We start from the raw sequence: 15,094 nt of genomic DNA, 5'->3' as shown, positions 1-15,094 counted from the left end.
AGGAACTGTCTGGTGGGCGAGGGCAGCGTGTTGAAGATCAGTGACTTTGGGATGAGTCGTCAGGAGGACGATGGCATTTACTCTTCATCTGGACTCAAACAGATCCCTATCAAATGGACCGCTCCGGAGGCCCTCAACTACGGTAACCCCGCTCTGTGATTGGTCCACTGATGTCTCCCGCTCTGTGATTGGTCCGCTCATGTCTCCCGCTCTGTGATTGGTCCGCTCATGTCTCCCGCTCTGTGATTGGTCCGCTCATGTCATGTCTCCCGCTCTGTGATTGGTCCGCTCATGTCATGTCTCCCGCTCTGTGATTGGTCCTCTCATGTCTCCCGCTCTGTGATTGGTCCGCTCATGTCATGTCTCCCGCTCTGTGATTGGTCCGCTCATGTCTCCTGCTCTGTGATTGGTCCGCTCATGTCTCCTGCTCTGTGATTGGTCCGCTCATGTCTCCCGCTCTGTGATTGGTCCGCTCATGTCTCCCGCTCTGTGATTGGTCCGCTCATGTCTCCCGCTCTGTGATTGGTCCGCTCATGTCTCCCGCTCTGTGATTGGTCCGCTCATGTCTCGCACTCTGTGATTGGTCCGCTCATGTCATGTCTCCCGCTCTGTGATTGGTCCGCTCATGTCTCCCGCTCTGTGATTGGTCCGCTCATGTCTCCCGCTCTGTGATTGGTCCGCTCATGTCTCCCGCTCTGTGATTGGTCCGCTCATGTCATGTCTCCCGCTCTGTGATTGGTCCGCTCATGTCTCCCGCTCTGTGATTGGTCCGCTCATGTCTCCGGCTCTGTGATTGGTCCGCTCATGTCTCCCACTCTGTATTTGGTTCGCTGATGTCTCCCACTCTGTGATTGGTCCGCTCATGTCTCCCACTCTGTATTTGGTTCGCTGATGTCTCCCGCTCTGTGATTGGCTGCTGCAGGTCGTTACAGCTCCGACAGCGATGTGTGGAGTTATGGGATCCTGCTGTGGGAGACCTTCAGTTTGGGGGTGTGTCCTTATCCCGGAATGACCAATCAGCAGGCCCGAGAGCAGGTGGAGAAAGGTAATTAATAATAATAATAATAATAATATCAACATCATAACCATTATGATTATTACTATTAAAGGCCTTTATTGACATGAAAATAAAAGCTGCTGTAAAATGAGAAGTTTCTTAAAGGACTCTGGTTCTTGGACACACGACTTCCTGTCCACAGGGCCCGCCATAATAAAAGTCCTCGTCAAAAAGAATCGGCGTCTTGATAATTGATGAATTAAAGTCTGCTTTTCTGATGCGTGGCGTGTCTCCCTCCTGGTTGCTAGGTTACAGGATGGCATGCCCACAGCGTTGCCCTGACGACGTGTACAAAGTGATGCAGCGCTGTTGGCAGTACAACCCCGAGGACCGGCCCAAGTTCTCCGAGCTGCAGCGAGACCTCGCCGCCATCAAGAAGAAGTGATGTCATCACGACTGACCTCGCTGCTGATAAAACGGAAGCGCAGACATCACACAACCACGCCGCCATCAATAACAAACAATGACATCATCGTGCGACCTCGCCGCAATCAAGAAGTGATGACATCATCACTTTACCTCGCCGCCATCACAGTGATGACATCACAAAACGTTGCACCATCAAGAACTGATGACATCAGAGGTAGCAGCAGAGTGTCATCAGCAAAGAGGAGTTTATTTTTTAATCTTGAGGTCGTCCAGTGGGTGTGGTCCGTGTGGGCGTGGTCATTGGGTAGGCGTGGTCACGGAGTGAGCGTATCATCGGTGGGCATGGTCACAGAGATGATGGCGACCCCTATTTTTTTGTGTCGAACGCAGCGACGCTGAACTCGTGATAAACACTAAAACCCATCGACGCTTGAACGCCACACCGAACCGACCGACAACACACCGCGTCGTTTACGTTTAAACGTTTGAACCCCTCCATCCGCCCGATCCCAAACTTCAGATTTCACGCTACGTTACGATGTCATGACATCGTCATGAAACATCACGCGGAAATGAAATGAGGGGTGACTGATGGAACGACTCCTGAATATTAACGTTGAGTCCGGCAGTTCGATTCCCACTGAGGTTTAAACATAAATAACTAAAAATGAATAAATGAATTAATTGAATCTCCACAGTCGCCACATTAATACAAGATATTTCTCACATTAACGAACCCGATAAACACTTAACAATCAAACTGAATCCAATGAACGCCTGTTCAATACTTTGTTTTATTGTGAAAATCATTTAGTTTCCTGTTTGTTTACAACGTTGCGTGGCTAAAACTGTTTACAAGATGAGCTAATAACGCAACGATCGGAGTGACAGTCGGACATGAAGCCACGCCCCCCTGTCGCACCGCCTGTCACCACTGTAACCACGGCAACAGCTTGAACACTAAAAGCGTTTCTGCTGCTGAAAACAGCTGTTCACACTAAACTGTTTTGTTTTTACATCTTTTACACTAAAGTTTGTATTTTTATTTATTATGTTTTTATGATTTCAATGTTTCTCAGCAGCTCAACTGATACAAAACTAAAGTTACAAACTGACATTTTTTCTGAAAAAATCCCACTGTCAATCATCACACAGACCACGCCCACTCTGACTTTCTTTTTTTTTTCCAGAAATGTTTTTGACCAATCAGTGATTTCAAATATTTTATTGGTGGCTAAAAAAAAAGGAACGTCTCTAAAACGTAAAATAAAGAAACAAAAAAAATCCTTATTTAAAATACTGTCTTAAATTAAAGCATTTTATTATTTAGTTATTTTTTTTATTATTTTTAAACCAAAGTAAAATATCCAATGAAACACAGCTCCAAAACCATTAAAAAAAGAAACAATCACCAGCACTTACTCAGTATGTTTCCTGGTTGTCATGGAAATGGAAATAATCTTCAACCACTTTAAAATGTTTAAAAAAAGGAAGCGTTTAATATAAATGTATGAACTGCAACTAAAAAGATGTGTATCTGTGTAAATTAATCGTGGGTCCTGATTGGTCAGAATCACTTCCTGGACTGCGTGAAGGTGGAGCTTAATGTTAATGATAACAAAGCTCCAGAGCGCCGCCTACTGTTGATGTAAATAAATTCCAGATGTTTTATGGTTTGTTTTTCTTTTTGAGTTTTTATGGTTTTCAACACTAATCGTCTGTTTGTCTTTTATATTTGTTTCTTTATAAAAAATATTATCGTAGCATTTATAATGAAAATAAAACAAATCTTACGAACAAACCTGACGTGTGACATAATTTCTTATGACTTTCTCTCCGTTTCTTTTGTTTTCCAAGTGACAGATTCTACAATCACAAAATATATATTTTGGAGTGATTTTAATTTTTTTTTATAATATTATAAAGTATAAATTGGAAACAAATGTTTTTTTCAATTAAATGTATTCACATTAAGTTTTTCATCCACAACTAAATATTTTCCTTTTTTCAATATTTAATGGAGCTAAATGACAATTCTATAACAGCCGTCACCTTTACTGAGTTCAAACCTGATCAATCAATAATCAATTTGAAGATGTTTATGAGTTATTCTGAACTCGGAGTTAACATCGCGTTAATAAAACAACATTTCTTTTGTTTAAACATTTTTATTGTTTGTTATATTAAAACTGTAAACTTCCAAATAAGGTCGGCAGCGTGGCCGGTTTGGGGTGGGGCTTGTAGCCGATTCGCTCGTTGATAAGCTCCGCCCTCGATGCTGCTGTCGAGGAAGACGCTGAGGCCCCACCCCCGATGATGTCAACGCTGATGACGGAGGCTCCGCCCACTCCCCCACCTGACTCCGCCTCCTCTCGCTGACGCTTCCTGGCCTGGAAAATAATATATTGACTGATATTTACATTATTGATGGATTTTGACAGTATTGATTGATATTTGCTGAGATTGACAGTGTTGATGATAGTGCTATAGGAGTGATTTAAACCTCCAGCTCTTTCTTGACGCTCTCGAACTCCTCCGTGTCGTCGATCTTCAGCTCCAGACGAGTCGGTTTCCTCCTCAACATCTTCACTGTATCACAGAAACCTTCACCAACTACAAACACCACAAATATTAACAGAATCACGTGTGTGTTCTATTTCCTGTAAACATGCTCATTAGCATAAAGCTGCAGCTAAAACAGGTTACGGTTGCTATGGTAACTGAGAGTACATGAATGCAAATCAATTCAGTTCTTGTAGATCTTTCAAACTTACTTTAAAGGGATAGTTCAGAATTTTGGACATAAGACCTATTTTCCAAGTGAGCCGGTGTGTTCGAGACGTAACGAGACGTTTTCAAGAAATTTCATTCAGTTCTTCTAGTTGCCGAGTTCGCTTATGCTATGGCTAGCGCAAGTCAATCGTTCTTAGCTAGCATGGCATTAAAAACAGTCTTGCACACTCCACAGTGCACCCGAGACAAATCAATTGTAACGGCAGACTATCGATGATCTGTGTTGATAGAATGTTTGAAATAAAACCAACCTTGCATTTTTAAGGATTTATGTCTCAGCAGCAGCGTGTCATACTTCCTAGTAGGCTATGGCAGCGGCGGAGTGATATCACCTAGCACTTATAAGTTACCGGTTCTATAATAGTTTGTTTACCTGCTGTCATTGCTACAGACGCAGAGTAGCCTGCAGTGCTAGTTTCGAGCATCTGTGGAGACCGAGATAGCCCCCGCTGGAGCTGAGAACCGGGACCGAACAAACGGAGACTGGTGGTGCCAGGAGGGAATCCCCCGCAACGCGTCCGAGGGTTTACGGGTCTACGGACGGAGCAGAGGTCTGGGTTCGCGGTGCGTAATTGTGGCTTTGCGTGGCCATGGGCTGCCTGGTGTTTGAGTGAGGTCCAAGCGCTTTTCACCCAGGTCTGGGGGCATAAGGGCCGAGAGTTCGGCGGTGTTTTTGTGTCTATTTACCGGAGGGATTCCCCGCAACGCGTCCGAGGGTTTACGGGTCTATGGACGGAGCAGAGGTCCGGCTTCGCGCGGCCGTGAGCTGCCCGGTGTTTGAGTGAGCTCCAAGGGCTTTTCAGACAGCCTTGGGGGCACAAGTGCCGAGAGTTCGGCGGTGTTGAGCCGCGTGTTTACCGGCTGGATTGCGAGTGACGCGTCTTAGAGTTTTAAGTCCGATGGAGAGTCCGCATGTGTGAATTCGCGTGGCCGTGGGCTGCCCGGTGTTTGAGTGAGGACCAAGGGCTTTTCAGACAGCCTTGGGGGTATAAGTGCCGACAGTTTGGCCCGGTTCGATTGCCTATTTACGGGCAGTATTTCGGGCTTCGCGTCTTAGAGTTTTGAGTCCGACGGAGCAAAGTAAAGTTCCGCTGCTGCTGAGAAACTAGTTCCTCAAAAAATGGATGATTCATGCGATGCGAGGTTAGTTTTGTTTCAAATATTATTCTATCAACACACATATGTACATCGACAGTCTATTGTTTTAATGGATTTGCCTCGGGTGCACTGTGGAGTGGGAAAGACCGTTTTTAATGCTTGTCTAGCTAAGAACCATTGACTCGCGCTAGCTATAGCATAAGCGAACTCGGCAACTAGAAGAACTGAATGAAATTTCTTGAAAACGTCTCCAGACGTCTCAAACTCACCGGCTCACTTGGAAAATAGGTCTTATGTCCAAAATTCTGAACTATCCCTTTAAACCTTGAGTATCAATAATGTAAGGTATTTATTCATTATTATTGCACTATTGCACTTGAGCTGGGCTCTGACTAAAGTAACGGCAGTGGGAGTTCTGGGAGGAGTAACGTCACTGGGAGGAGAGTAACGTCACTGTCAGGAGTTACGCCACTGGGAGGAATAACGTCACAGGGAGGAGTAGTCACTGTCAGGAGTTACGTCAATAAGAGGCGTAACGTCACTGTCAGGAGTAACGTCACTGGGAGGAGTAGCATCACTGTCAGGAGTAACGTCACTGGGAGGAGTAGCATCACTGTCAGGAGTTACGTTACTGGGAGGAGTAGCCTCACTGGGAGGAGTAACGTCACTGGGAGGAGTAACGTCACCGTCAGGAGTAACGTCACTGGGAGGAGTAGCATCACTGTCAGGAGTTACGCCACTGGGAGGAGTAACGTCACTGTCAGGAGTAACGTTACTGGCTTTGCTGTCAGCCTTAACTTTAAAGAAAAGCTAAGCTAACCGGCTAACCGCTGTTCAAACACGTAAAATCATCTAATTTAACCGGAAACAGACGAAACGCTCCTCGCGCTAGCGCCGACGGATGAGCGCGCGATCGTAAAGTTACCTGACGGCGCGTTGTTGCGGTATTTCCCCTCCTCTCTTGTGTGTGTTTTGTTTGCTGCCGCCGCTCTGTCAACCGGAAGAGCAACCTTTTGACCCGTGACGACGCCTGTGTGTACATCCGGGTCACGACGCACAGAACCTCCACCGCGTCGTTTTCTTTCCAGGTAGAGACTTTAACGTTAATGTACACATATTCATGTATTTTATTTCTTATAAAACGCGCCGCTTTACAGCTGGTGCTCAAACGTAACGCGTTCCAGCTCACATGCGTGACGTGATGACGTGAAACGCAGCCCAGGCTGTTTGTGTGTGCTAACGCTAATGCTAACTTTAGCTACCGCGTTTCTCTACATTTGTGTTTCCACCAAACTCGGTTTAAAAACCGTCTAATTTCAGATCCGCTGAGTGTTTAGTTTTATCTCTAACCCTGTTGAACTGAGTTTTTATTTATTATCTGTTTCTAATAGTAAAGTTGATATTTATGTCGCACCTCTCTATGTTTTATTTTGTATTATTATTATTATAAGTTCAATTGTCAAGACAACATTACAGTGATCATTCAGGAAATAAAAAGATGCGAGCACCAGATTCAGTAATAAACTTCCATCTGTCGACTCCGAAACAAGCAGATACAACAACATACAACGTATGAATGGGATTAATTATATTAAACGTTCACACACGTTCATATGTATTATTTAGTTCTTCTTTATTTCGTTCATTTCCGTTTTCATCGCTACAAACTTTAAAAAAAAATGTCTTGTTTTTTTTCAATTCGAAATTGGAGTACATTATACAGCACAACATATATACATATATTTCTTTTTCTTTAGAAAATAAATACAAATTTAAAAAATAATAATTATATATGGTTTCAGCGTTTTAATACTGGTTTTAAATTATTGACCTCCTTTTGTCAGATATATTTTTTGCTCTCTGCTGTGACATGGATTTATTTGATTTTAATGTGATTTAATTTATTTTGTGATTTAAGTTCCGTAACAACATAAATATGTTTTGCATCTTTTAGTTTAATGAGTATTGTGGATATTATTAGTATTCTGTGTTTCTTCATGTGGTTGTCTTTTTTATGCGTAGTTTTCCCAGCAGCCCGAGGAAGAGGAAGGACTGAATCAAGATGTCGGATGATGAGGATGTGGCCCCGGCCAAGCGGGGTCGTGTTTACTACGGCAGCCTGGAGGAGAAGGAGCGCGAGCGTCTCAACTCCGAGAGGACCAAAGGAAGCGACGGCGTGAAGGCGGGGATCAAGGCGGGAAACATCAACATCTCGTCAGGTCTGTCTCATGTCCTAAACTGCAGGATGGATTATGTGAATGAGTGTGTGAGTGAGACTCCGTTTCCCATGATGCCATGCAGGAGAGACCATGGAGATGGAGGAGCGGGTCAGCGAGCGGCAGCAGGACGCGCTCGCTGCGTTCGAGCGCAGGCGGCGAGCGCGACAGATCACCGTTTCCACCGACGACGCCGAGGTGAAGGCCGGCCTACGGGCGCTCGGGGAGCCAATCACGTTGTTCGGAGAGGGACCAGCTGACCGCCGCGAGAGGTAAAGACTCGTGACTCATCGTTTGGGTTTAAAGGTTGTTCAAGATTTCAAATAAGACAAACAACCAGGAGGATTCCTGATTTTCACAATAAAAGTCTCCATCGATGGTTTGATGTCGCAGTCGTCTTTTATATTGAACTTTGATCAGAAACATAACATTTTGTTTATTTGTTTGTTGTCAGGCTGCGCAGTGTTCTGTCTGTCGTTGGTCCCGACGCCCTGAAGAAGTCCAGGAGAGACGAAGAGAGAGCCAAGAGATCACAGGACGAGGTCAACACACACACACACACACACACACACACACACACACACACACAATACTAAATAAAATAACAAAATAAACCATTCTAAAACGATGGTGTGACCAAAAATGAGAGATAAGCGAGTAAGGAGCTCCTGAGTAATAATTATGTAAATATTGAAGATTTGTGACGGAGATTTGTTCACTATCAGATTGTTGAAGAGTAAAATGTTGGAAGTAAAATTTTAAATGAAATCTGAACAGTTTAAAGTAATTAACTCAAACAGGTTTATGAGTTATTGTGTAATTGTTAACGTGAGACATGTTCCGTCTTTCTGACCAATCACAGTGCCAGCAGACGTGGTACCACGAAGGCTCCGCCTCCCTGAAAGACGCTCGCCTCTGGTTGGCTAAATACTCACTGCCACGGTCAGTCAGAACCAAACCGACCAATCAGAAGCCGAGGAGAACAAGACATCTTTAATATAGGAGAAATTTGATTGGCTCATCACTGATTTAACTCCTCCTGTGATTGGTCCATCAGGGCGATGAGGCGTCTGGAAGCTGCACGCACTCAAAAGGAGGTTGCCGAGGCAACCAGGGCGATAAAGCAACAAGAGCAGCACAACAGCCTGAGGGTGAGAAAACAATTAACACGTTTAGGAATCAACAGAAAAACAACAGAAGTAAAACGTTTAAATTTCTTCTTCAGAATCTCAACAACTTCTGCAGTCAGATCGGAGACGACCGACCAATCAGCTTCTGCCATTTTAGCCCTTGTTCCAAGATGCTGGCCACCGGCTCCTGGTACCAAGCCCCACCCACTTTAGCCGTAGCCTAGCATAACCATGACAACAGCCATGACGTGAATTACATATGGTGTGTTATGATGAAGCCAATGCTAACATGCTAACCCCCTCCACAGGAGTGGGCTGTGTAAATTGTGGTCCGTCCCAGACTGCAACCTGATTCGTACTCTCAGAGGTGGGCGGAGCCTGATGTTTCTCTATAATTAACATTTATTTTGTTTATGAATGTAATTTTGTTATTTTTAGTACATGTATGACATCAATTAAGTAATATGTCCTAACTGAGACTTCGCCCCTCTCTGTCCCTCCACTGATTGGCTGAAGGACACAGCACCAACGTGGGCTCTGTCGTCTTTCGCCCGGAGGCCGGAATCTCTCTCGACCAATCAGACGTCAACTTGGCCTCATGTGCTGCCGACGGGACTGTGAAGCTGTGGAACCTAGAGAGGTGGGGGGGGGAGGGAGGAGGAGGGGGATGGAGGGAAGGGAGGGGTGAGAGAGGGGATGGAGGGGTGGTGAGGAGAAGAGAATGTGGAGAACTGAATCACAATCAACCCTCCCTGCTCCTTATATGGTCATTCATTCCTGTCTTCTCTCTACCTGGTTGCCGTAGCGATGAGCCGGTGGCAGACATCGAGGGTCACAGTGAGCGAGTGTCTCGGGTGTCCTGGCATCCGTCTGGCAGGTTTCTGGGAACAACCAGGTAAACCGTGTACTAGTACACACACACACTAGTACACACAGGTACACACACACTCACTAGTACACACTAGGACACACGGAGTCTTGATCTGTCTGTCTCTCTGACTGTCTATCTGTCTGCCTGCCTGCCTGTCTGTCTGTAGCTATGACAACTCGTGGCGTCTGTGGGATCTGGAGGCTCAGGAGGAGATCCTCCACCAGGAGGGTCACAGTAAAGGAGTCCACGACATCCAGTTCCACCCTGATGGATCCCTGGCTGCTACCGGGTAAAGTACACACAGTACACACAGTACTACACGCTGTACTACGTATTTTGTCTTAATTCAATGTGAACTAATAACTCTTTTCTATCTGCCCCCCCCCCCCCCCCCCTCCCCCGTCTGTGGACTAATCATCTCTCTCTGTCTGCCCGTTGTCCCGCCCATGTCTGCTCTCGTCCAATCAGAGGGCTGGATGCCTTCGGCAGGGTGTGGGACCTTCGGACGGGACGCTGCATCGTCTTCCTGGAGGGACACCTGAAGGAGATCTACAGCATGCACTTCTCCCCCAACGGGTGAGCCAATCAGAGACCAGCACGCTTACCATGCAGCCAACCAGAGACCAGCACGCTAACCATGCAGCCAATCAGAGACCAGCATGCTAACCATGAGCCTTTTGTTTCTGTGTTCTCAGGTATCACCTGGCAACCGGAAGTGGTGATAACACCTGTAAGGTTTGGGAGCTGAGAAACAGGAAGTGTCTGTACACAGTCCCTGCCCACCAGAACCTGCTGTCCGCCGTCCGCTTCCAACGTAAATACACCTTCAATTTAACTACCTAATTTATTTTTGTTTTGATCTGTGTTACAGATGTGGGGGGGGGGGGTGGGGGGTTTAGCTCAGGAGGTAGAGCGTTTGGCTGGCAACCGCAATATTGCCGGTTCGATCCCAGGCTCCTCCTAGCTGAGTGCCTGGTGTCCCTGAGCACCCCAATTGTTCCTGACGAGCTGGCTGTCGCCCTGCGTGGTTGACTCCGCCGTCGGTGTGTGAATGTGTGCGTGGATGGGTGAATGTCAGTCATTCCTGTAAAGCGCTTTGGAGAAAAGCGCTATATGAATGAGGCCATTTAGTTCAATTAATTGAATTGAATGTTTTTTTCTATTCATCTCATTCTATTTTTGTGTTCATCTTTTATTTTGTTAACTTTTCCTGTTTGTACCTCTGACCTCACTTCCTGTTTGTGTCTGCAGCCACAGACGGTCACTTCCTGTTGACCGGAGCGTACGACAACACAGCGAAGATCTGGAGTCACCCGGGCTGGACGCCGCTGAAGACCCTCGCCGGACACGAGGGGAAGGTACATACGCTCCCCCCTGATTGGTCCGTTCAGACACGGCTGCTGCTGATTGGTGGAGAATGTTAACGAGTGCGTTCTCTCTCCCAGGTGATGGGCGTTGACGTGTCACCTGACGGGAAACTGATCGCCACCTGCTCCTACGACCGAACCTTCAAACTCTGGCTGTCGGAGTGATGTCATAATGATGTCAGGAGATTTTTTTTTTCCTGAAAATGATGAGCTCACACATCTTTAAGTATTTTTTTGTTGTTGTTTTTTTTAGAAAATAAAAGTGACATTTTTTGAATTTTCCGACTTTTTTTTTTTTTTTAGAAAATGAAGATAATTACATGTTTTATACATAATAAACAAACTATTACATGAAAGATAAAAGCAGAAGTACACTTTTTTCCCTTATTGCTCAATCAAAAAAAGGCAGTTCATTATTCGAGAATCACATTGCCACTGTGACAAATGTCAGTGACAATTACAACTAAGTGCCTTTTTTTCTATATCATTGAAAATTAATGTAAAATTCTACTTGTAATGAACTGCGTTCATGTACTTTCGTAGTACTCTGAGGTATCTGTACTTTTACTTGAGTATTTTTCTGACAACTTTGTACTTTTCCCCCCGACATGTTAAATCTAATATCTGTACTTTCTAGGGGAATTCATTTATTTTTGTATTATTAATATTACTCACAAGCAGTTAGTCTTGTAAAAATAACAGCCAGTAGAAATGTCCTTCGTACGGATACTTTTTACTTTCTACTTTAAGTACATTTCAGATCCTGTACTTTTATACTTGTACTAATACTTCTACTTGAGAAGAAGACATCTGAACTTTTGACACCTCTGAATATTTGTAACTCAGACTTTGACTTTTTGCACACTGACCAGAAACATATTCTGTTTTTACGTTGAAAACATACATTTTGATCTCAAACTAGAGGACAAGAGAACAGTTTGGCAATAATAACTTATATTTCACACAAATAACTTTTTTTCTGCAGGCCTAAATAAGATAATACTATAGGAATATTATGTAAAATGTTGTTAAAATCAGAAAGCCATTATCTTCATGACGATATAGTTTAAACACGGATTTTCTTTTGTTTTTCGTGATTTAAAACATGTAAACCCCTTTTCGGACTGTAGATGGCAGTAATGCAACTCACCGCCATAAAGCAACAGAAGAAGAAGACGCTTTTTTTTTCTCCGCTCGTGACAACATCACGTGAGCGGTCCGCATCCTGACGTGCCATCAGCTGACCCCGGCCAACACAGGAAAAAGACAAATCCTCCGTCGACCTTCATTCGAGTGCATTTCTCCGTCTTCTGCTCCGTTTTTCCGCGTCGCTGATCCAACATGGCGAGTCAGTCTCAGGGAATCCAGCAGCTGCTGCAGGCCGAGAAGAGGGCGGCCGAGAAGGTGGCCGATGCCCGCAAACGTGAGTAGAACCGGAGGCCTGTGAGCGCGCAGCGGTCCGCTAGCCTGTTAGCCGAAAAACAACACCTGCCGTTAACGGCGACATTACCGATGTGTTAGAGAATAATACGCGAGGGAGGAACCGAGGAAGAACACGTAGGAACGACAGCACACAGGACCCGGTGGCAGAACCAGTAGAACCAAGCAGAAATGAAATGGAACCCGGCAGCCGACTGACCGAACTCAATGGGGGAAATACGTGAATTTAGATATTGATCATTTCTATTTTAAGTAACTTAATGAACTCAATCAAACTGATGGCAGATTCCGAATCAGCAGCTTCCTCTTTTTAAATCGGCTCACGTTCGGGTCTCCTGACGTCACGCCTTCTGTTTAAAATGTGTTTTAATCAGACGCGGTTTGTGCTGCGCTTGCGTCATAAATGTAGACATTTAATCGTGATAAATACACGCTTTGTGAACTAAATGTGAGCCGAATTAAAAAAGGGCGTCTTCACCTTGAATTCGGCTCAAAACCACAAACACCTTTACTCGACGTCAGGGAGCAGATTCGCAAAAACTGTCAGAAATCGTGGTATAGTGGGGTATGTCTTAGTTTTAGTCAGGGTAAATATAATTTTTATTTGGTAACTTATTCAAAATAGTTTAATGCAATTTATGTATTAAATGGTGTTCTCATTGCGCAGTGTTTTATGTAATACTAATAATCTGATTGTCTTTATTTGTGTTCTTCTTGTAAAAATACAATTTTTTTTCCCTTTTTCATGTGTTCACTGTCCATCAGCTGGTTTATGAGTCAGCCACTGAGCATCATGGGATATGGTGACCAGGTCATGTGATGAAGTGTCGTAAAGAGTGAACATGAACGTAGAGAGGATGCCATCAGAAATCAATGTAATCAATCGGTTCTTTGATTGCTGCTCAGAAACAATAGAAACACCTTCAGTACAAGTCTGGCATACTTCTACCTGTCTCTGGCGTACTTCTACCTGTCTCTGGCGTACTACTACCTGTTTCTTGCGTACTCCTACCTGTCTCTGGCGTAGTCCTACCTGTCTCTGATGTACTTCTACCTGTCTCGCCTCCTGCAGGTAAGAACAGACGTCTGAAACAGGCGAAGGAAGAAGCTCAGGCTGAGATTGAACAGTATCGACTGCAGAGAGAGAAAGAGTTCAAGACCAAAGAGGCTGCTGTACGTACACCACACAGTACTACAACCATCACCACACAGTTCTAGTACATATACTAGTACTGCATACATATACTAGTACTAGTGTTTCTCTCCATCAACATTCAGTTCATGAGAAATATTTTTCCAAATAATTTATAATATCAACAAATGTTTCCTTCATGTTTATTTATATTGTAAATGTTCAAATTCATAGTATTCTTGTTTTTTATTGTTTGACTGAGTTTTATAAGGTTAATGTCTTCCTGTTAACTAAAATACATTTTTCTCTAATTCTGAGAAGTGTAATAAATTCTCTATTTTCTCTAATATTTACTTTTTCTCTTCACCTTCAAATATTATCAGTCAGTTTTTTTTTCACCGTAATATTTTCCTTCTTTCTTCTCAATTAAAATGAAATGATTGTGTATTGTTTATGGTTTGATTTTAGTTTCTGTATAGTTTTACCTTCTTTAATGTTTGGTAGTAACCTTTTTACCACTTCTTCCTTGCATCTCTAATAATTTCTCCCAATCTCTACCGACACAGGCCCTCGGTTCCCATGGCAACAGTGCCGTTGAGGTGGACCGTGACACGGTTGATCGTATGGGTCGTATCCAGGCCAGTTACCGTGGTAACCGTGAGGCGGTGCTGGGCGAGCTGCTGAGACGCGTCTGCGACATCAAGCCGGAGTTTCACGCCAACTACCGTGTGGCGGGCTAAGGGGCGGGGCCTGCAACGGGGGCGGGGCAATGATACCAGACAGGGGCAGGGCAAACAGAGGAGACGTGTACGCTAGCAAGATTAGCTTCAATCCAACAGCCAAAACGTGTTTAAGTTTAGTTTGTGATGCTTTAGTGACTCAAACTAAATCATCAGATATTCTCCCAAAATGAAAAGTTTAATTTGAAGGTTCATCTCTTCCTGTTTTCCTGCTCCGAGCAAAGACGATGTTAAATGTTGTGTTACTGTGTTGATGTTTACAAAGTATTTATAAATATACATGTATATCATATTTCTTCAATTCTTGTCTGAATCTAACAAAACAAAAGTCTTCCTTCACTGTATCATTGTGAGGTTTGAAGAGAAAATCAGCCTTTCAGGTGTCAACTTAAAGTGAAATAAATATCGGTCCAAATCAAATAGATTTGATGATTCCATTGGTTGTTGTTTTTTTTCTGAACGTTCCATCAATTAGGAGTCACGACTTGTCCCTACTCTCTAACTTAAATTGGCTGGTTAAAGTGGAAAGGCTTTTATTGTGAAAATCTTGTGCATTTCCAGGTTTTTTTTGTTTCCTGTGTGTGACATGTGACTTCCTGTTGATCTTTGAGAAGTGATGATGATGATATAAAAAAAAACAAATATTAAACTGAATGTTGATTGGTTGAAACTGTGTGGTGCTGCCTTGTGATTGGCTGAAAGTTAATGTTTAAACTACCGTAAGAAGCCCATCCACACCCTACGAAGCCCACCCAACACCCTACGTCTTCTCTTTTAAACTCACTACAAATATTACATTGTCTTGAATTACGAAAATAGGAATAAGTTCTATTATTCTCAAGAGTTTTATAGAAATTAATGATATGTGATATAAAGAAGAA

At 43.9% G+C, this 15,094-nt stretch overlaps 4 protein-coding genes across 6 annotated transcripts in view; 3 read left to right on the top strand and 1 right to left on the bottom strand.

The window, feature by feature from the left end:
• Positions 1–3,227, top strand: part of fer (fer (fps/fes related) tyrosine kinase) — a 9,447-nt gene extending 6,220 nt beyond the window's left edge. For both annotated transcript variants that reach the window (XM_084034774.1, XM_084034773.1), the window contains exons 18-20: positions 1–142; positions 923–1,045; positions 1,306–3,227. The exon at positions 1–142 is cut by the window's left edge and continues 13 nt beyond it. In XM_084034774.1, the coding sequence (XP_083890900.1) occupies positions 1–142; positions 923–1,045; positions 1,306–1,442 (402 nt within the window). In that variant the 3' untranslated portion in view covers positions 1,443–3,227. The remainder of the gene's footprint in view (positions 143–922; positions 1,046–1,305) is intronic.
• Positions 3,228–3,574: 347 nt separating this feature from the next.
• Positions 3,575–6,361, bottom strand: cdc26 (cell division cycle 26 homolog). 2 transcript variants are annotated; one of them, XM_084035654.1, is made up of 3 exons: positions 6,243–6,361; positions 3,930–4,030; positions 3,575–3,816 (listed from the first exon to the last, which is right to left on the bottom strand). In XM_084035654.1, the coding sequence occupies exons 2-3, from the start codon at positions 4,008–4,010 to the stop codon at positions 3,610–3,612; spliced, it is 288 nt and encodes a 95-aa protein (XP_083891780.1). In that variant the 5' UTR covers positions 4,011–4,030; positions 6,243–6,361; the 3' UTR covers positions 3,575–3,609. The 2 variants fall into 2 exon arrangements, with proteins under 2 accessions (XP_083891780.1, XP_083891781.1); XM_084035655.1 differs by lacking the exon at positions 6,243–6,361 and having other exon boundaries at positions 3,930–4,039.
• prpf4 (pre-mRNA splicing tri-snRNP complex factor PRPF4) lies at positions 6,285–11,178 on the top strand. The gene is made up of 15 exons (XM_084035650.1): positions 6,285–6,405; positions 7,340–7,536; positions 7,619–7,805; positions 7,988–8,075; positions 8,396–8,475; positions 8,591–8,684; positions 8,759–8,853; positions 8,972–9,030; positions 9,180–9,303; positions 9,469–9,558; positions 9,701–9,823; positions 10,003–10,110; positions 10,230–10,348; positions 10,786–10,892; positions 10,980–11,178. Exons 2-15 carry the CDS (start codon positions 7,380–7,382, stop codon positions 11,064–11,066), a joined length of 1,518 nt encoding a protein of 505 aa, XP_083891776.1. The 5' UTR covers positions 6,285–6,405; positions 7,340–7,379; the 3' UTR covers positions 11,067–11,178.
• A 951-nt stretch (positions 11,179–12,129) lies between these two features.
• On the top strand, positions 12,130–14,883 carry atp6v1g1 (ATPase H+ transporting V1 subunit G1). The gene is made up of 3 exons (XM_084035248.1): positions 12,130–12,324; positions 13,414–13,514; positions 14,040–14,883. Exons 1-3 carry the CDS (start codon positions 12,243–12,245, stop codon positions 14,211–14,213), a joined length of 357 nt encoding a protein of 118 aa, XP_083891374.1. The 5' UTR covers positions 12,130–12,242; the 3' UTR covers positions 14,214–14,883.
• The last annotated feature ends 211 nt before the right edge of the window (positions 14,884–15,094 follow it).

This window comes from Eutrigla gurnardus (genome assembly GCF_963514095.1).
Source record: "Eutrigla gurnardus genome assembly, chromosome: 19".
In the NCBI taxonomy this organism is placed as follows: domain Eukaryota; kingdom Metazoa; phylum Chordata; class Actinopteri; order Perciformes; family Triglidae; genus Eutrigla; species Eutrigla gurnardus.
The sequence above is the reverse complement of the archived record's forward strand: the minus strand, read 5'-3'. Positions and strand labels throughout refer to the sequence as shown.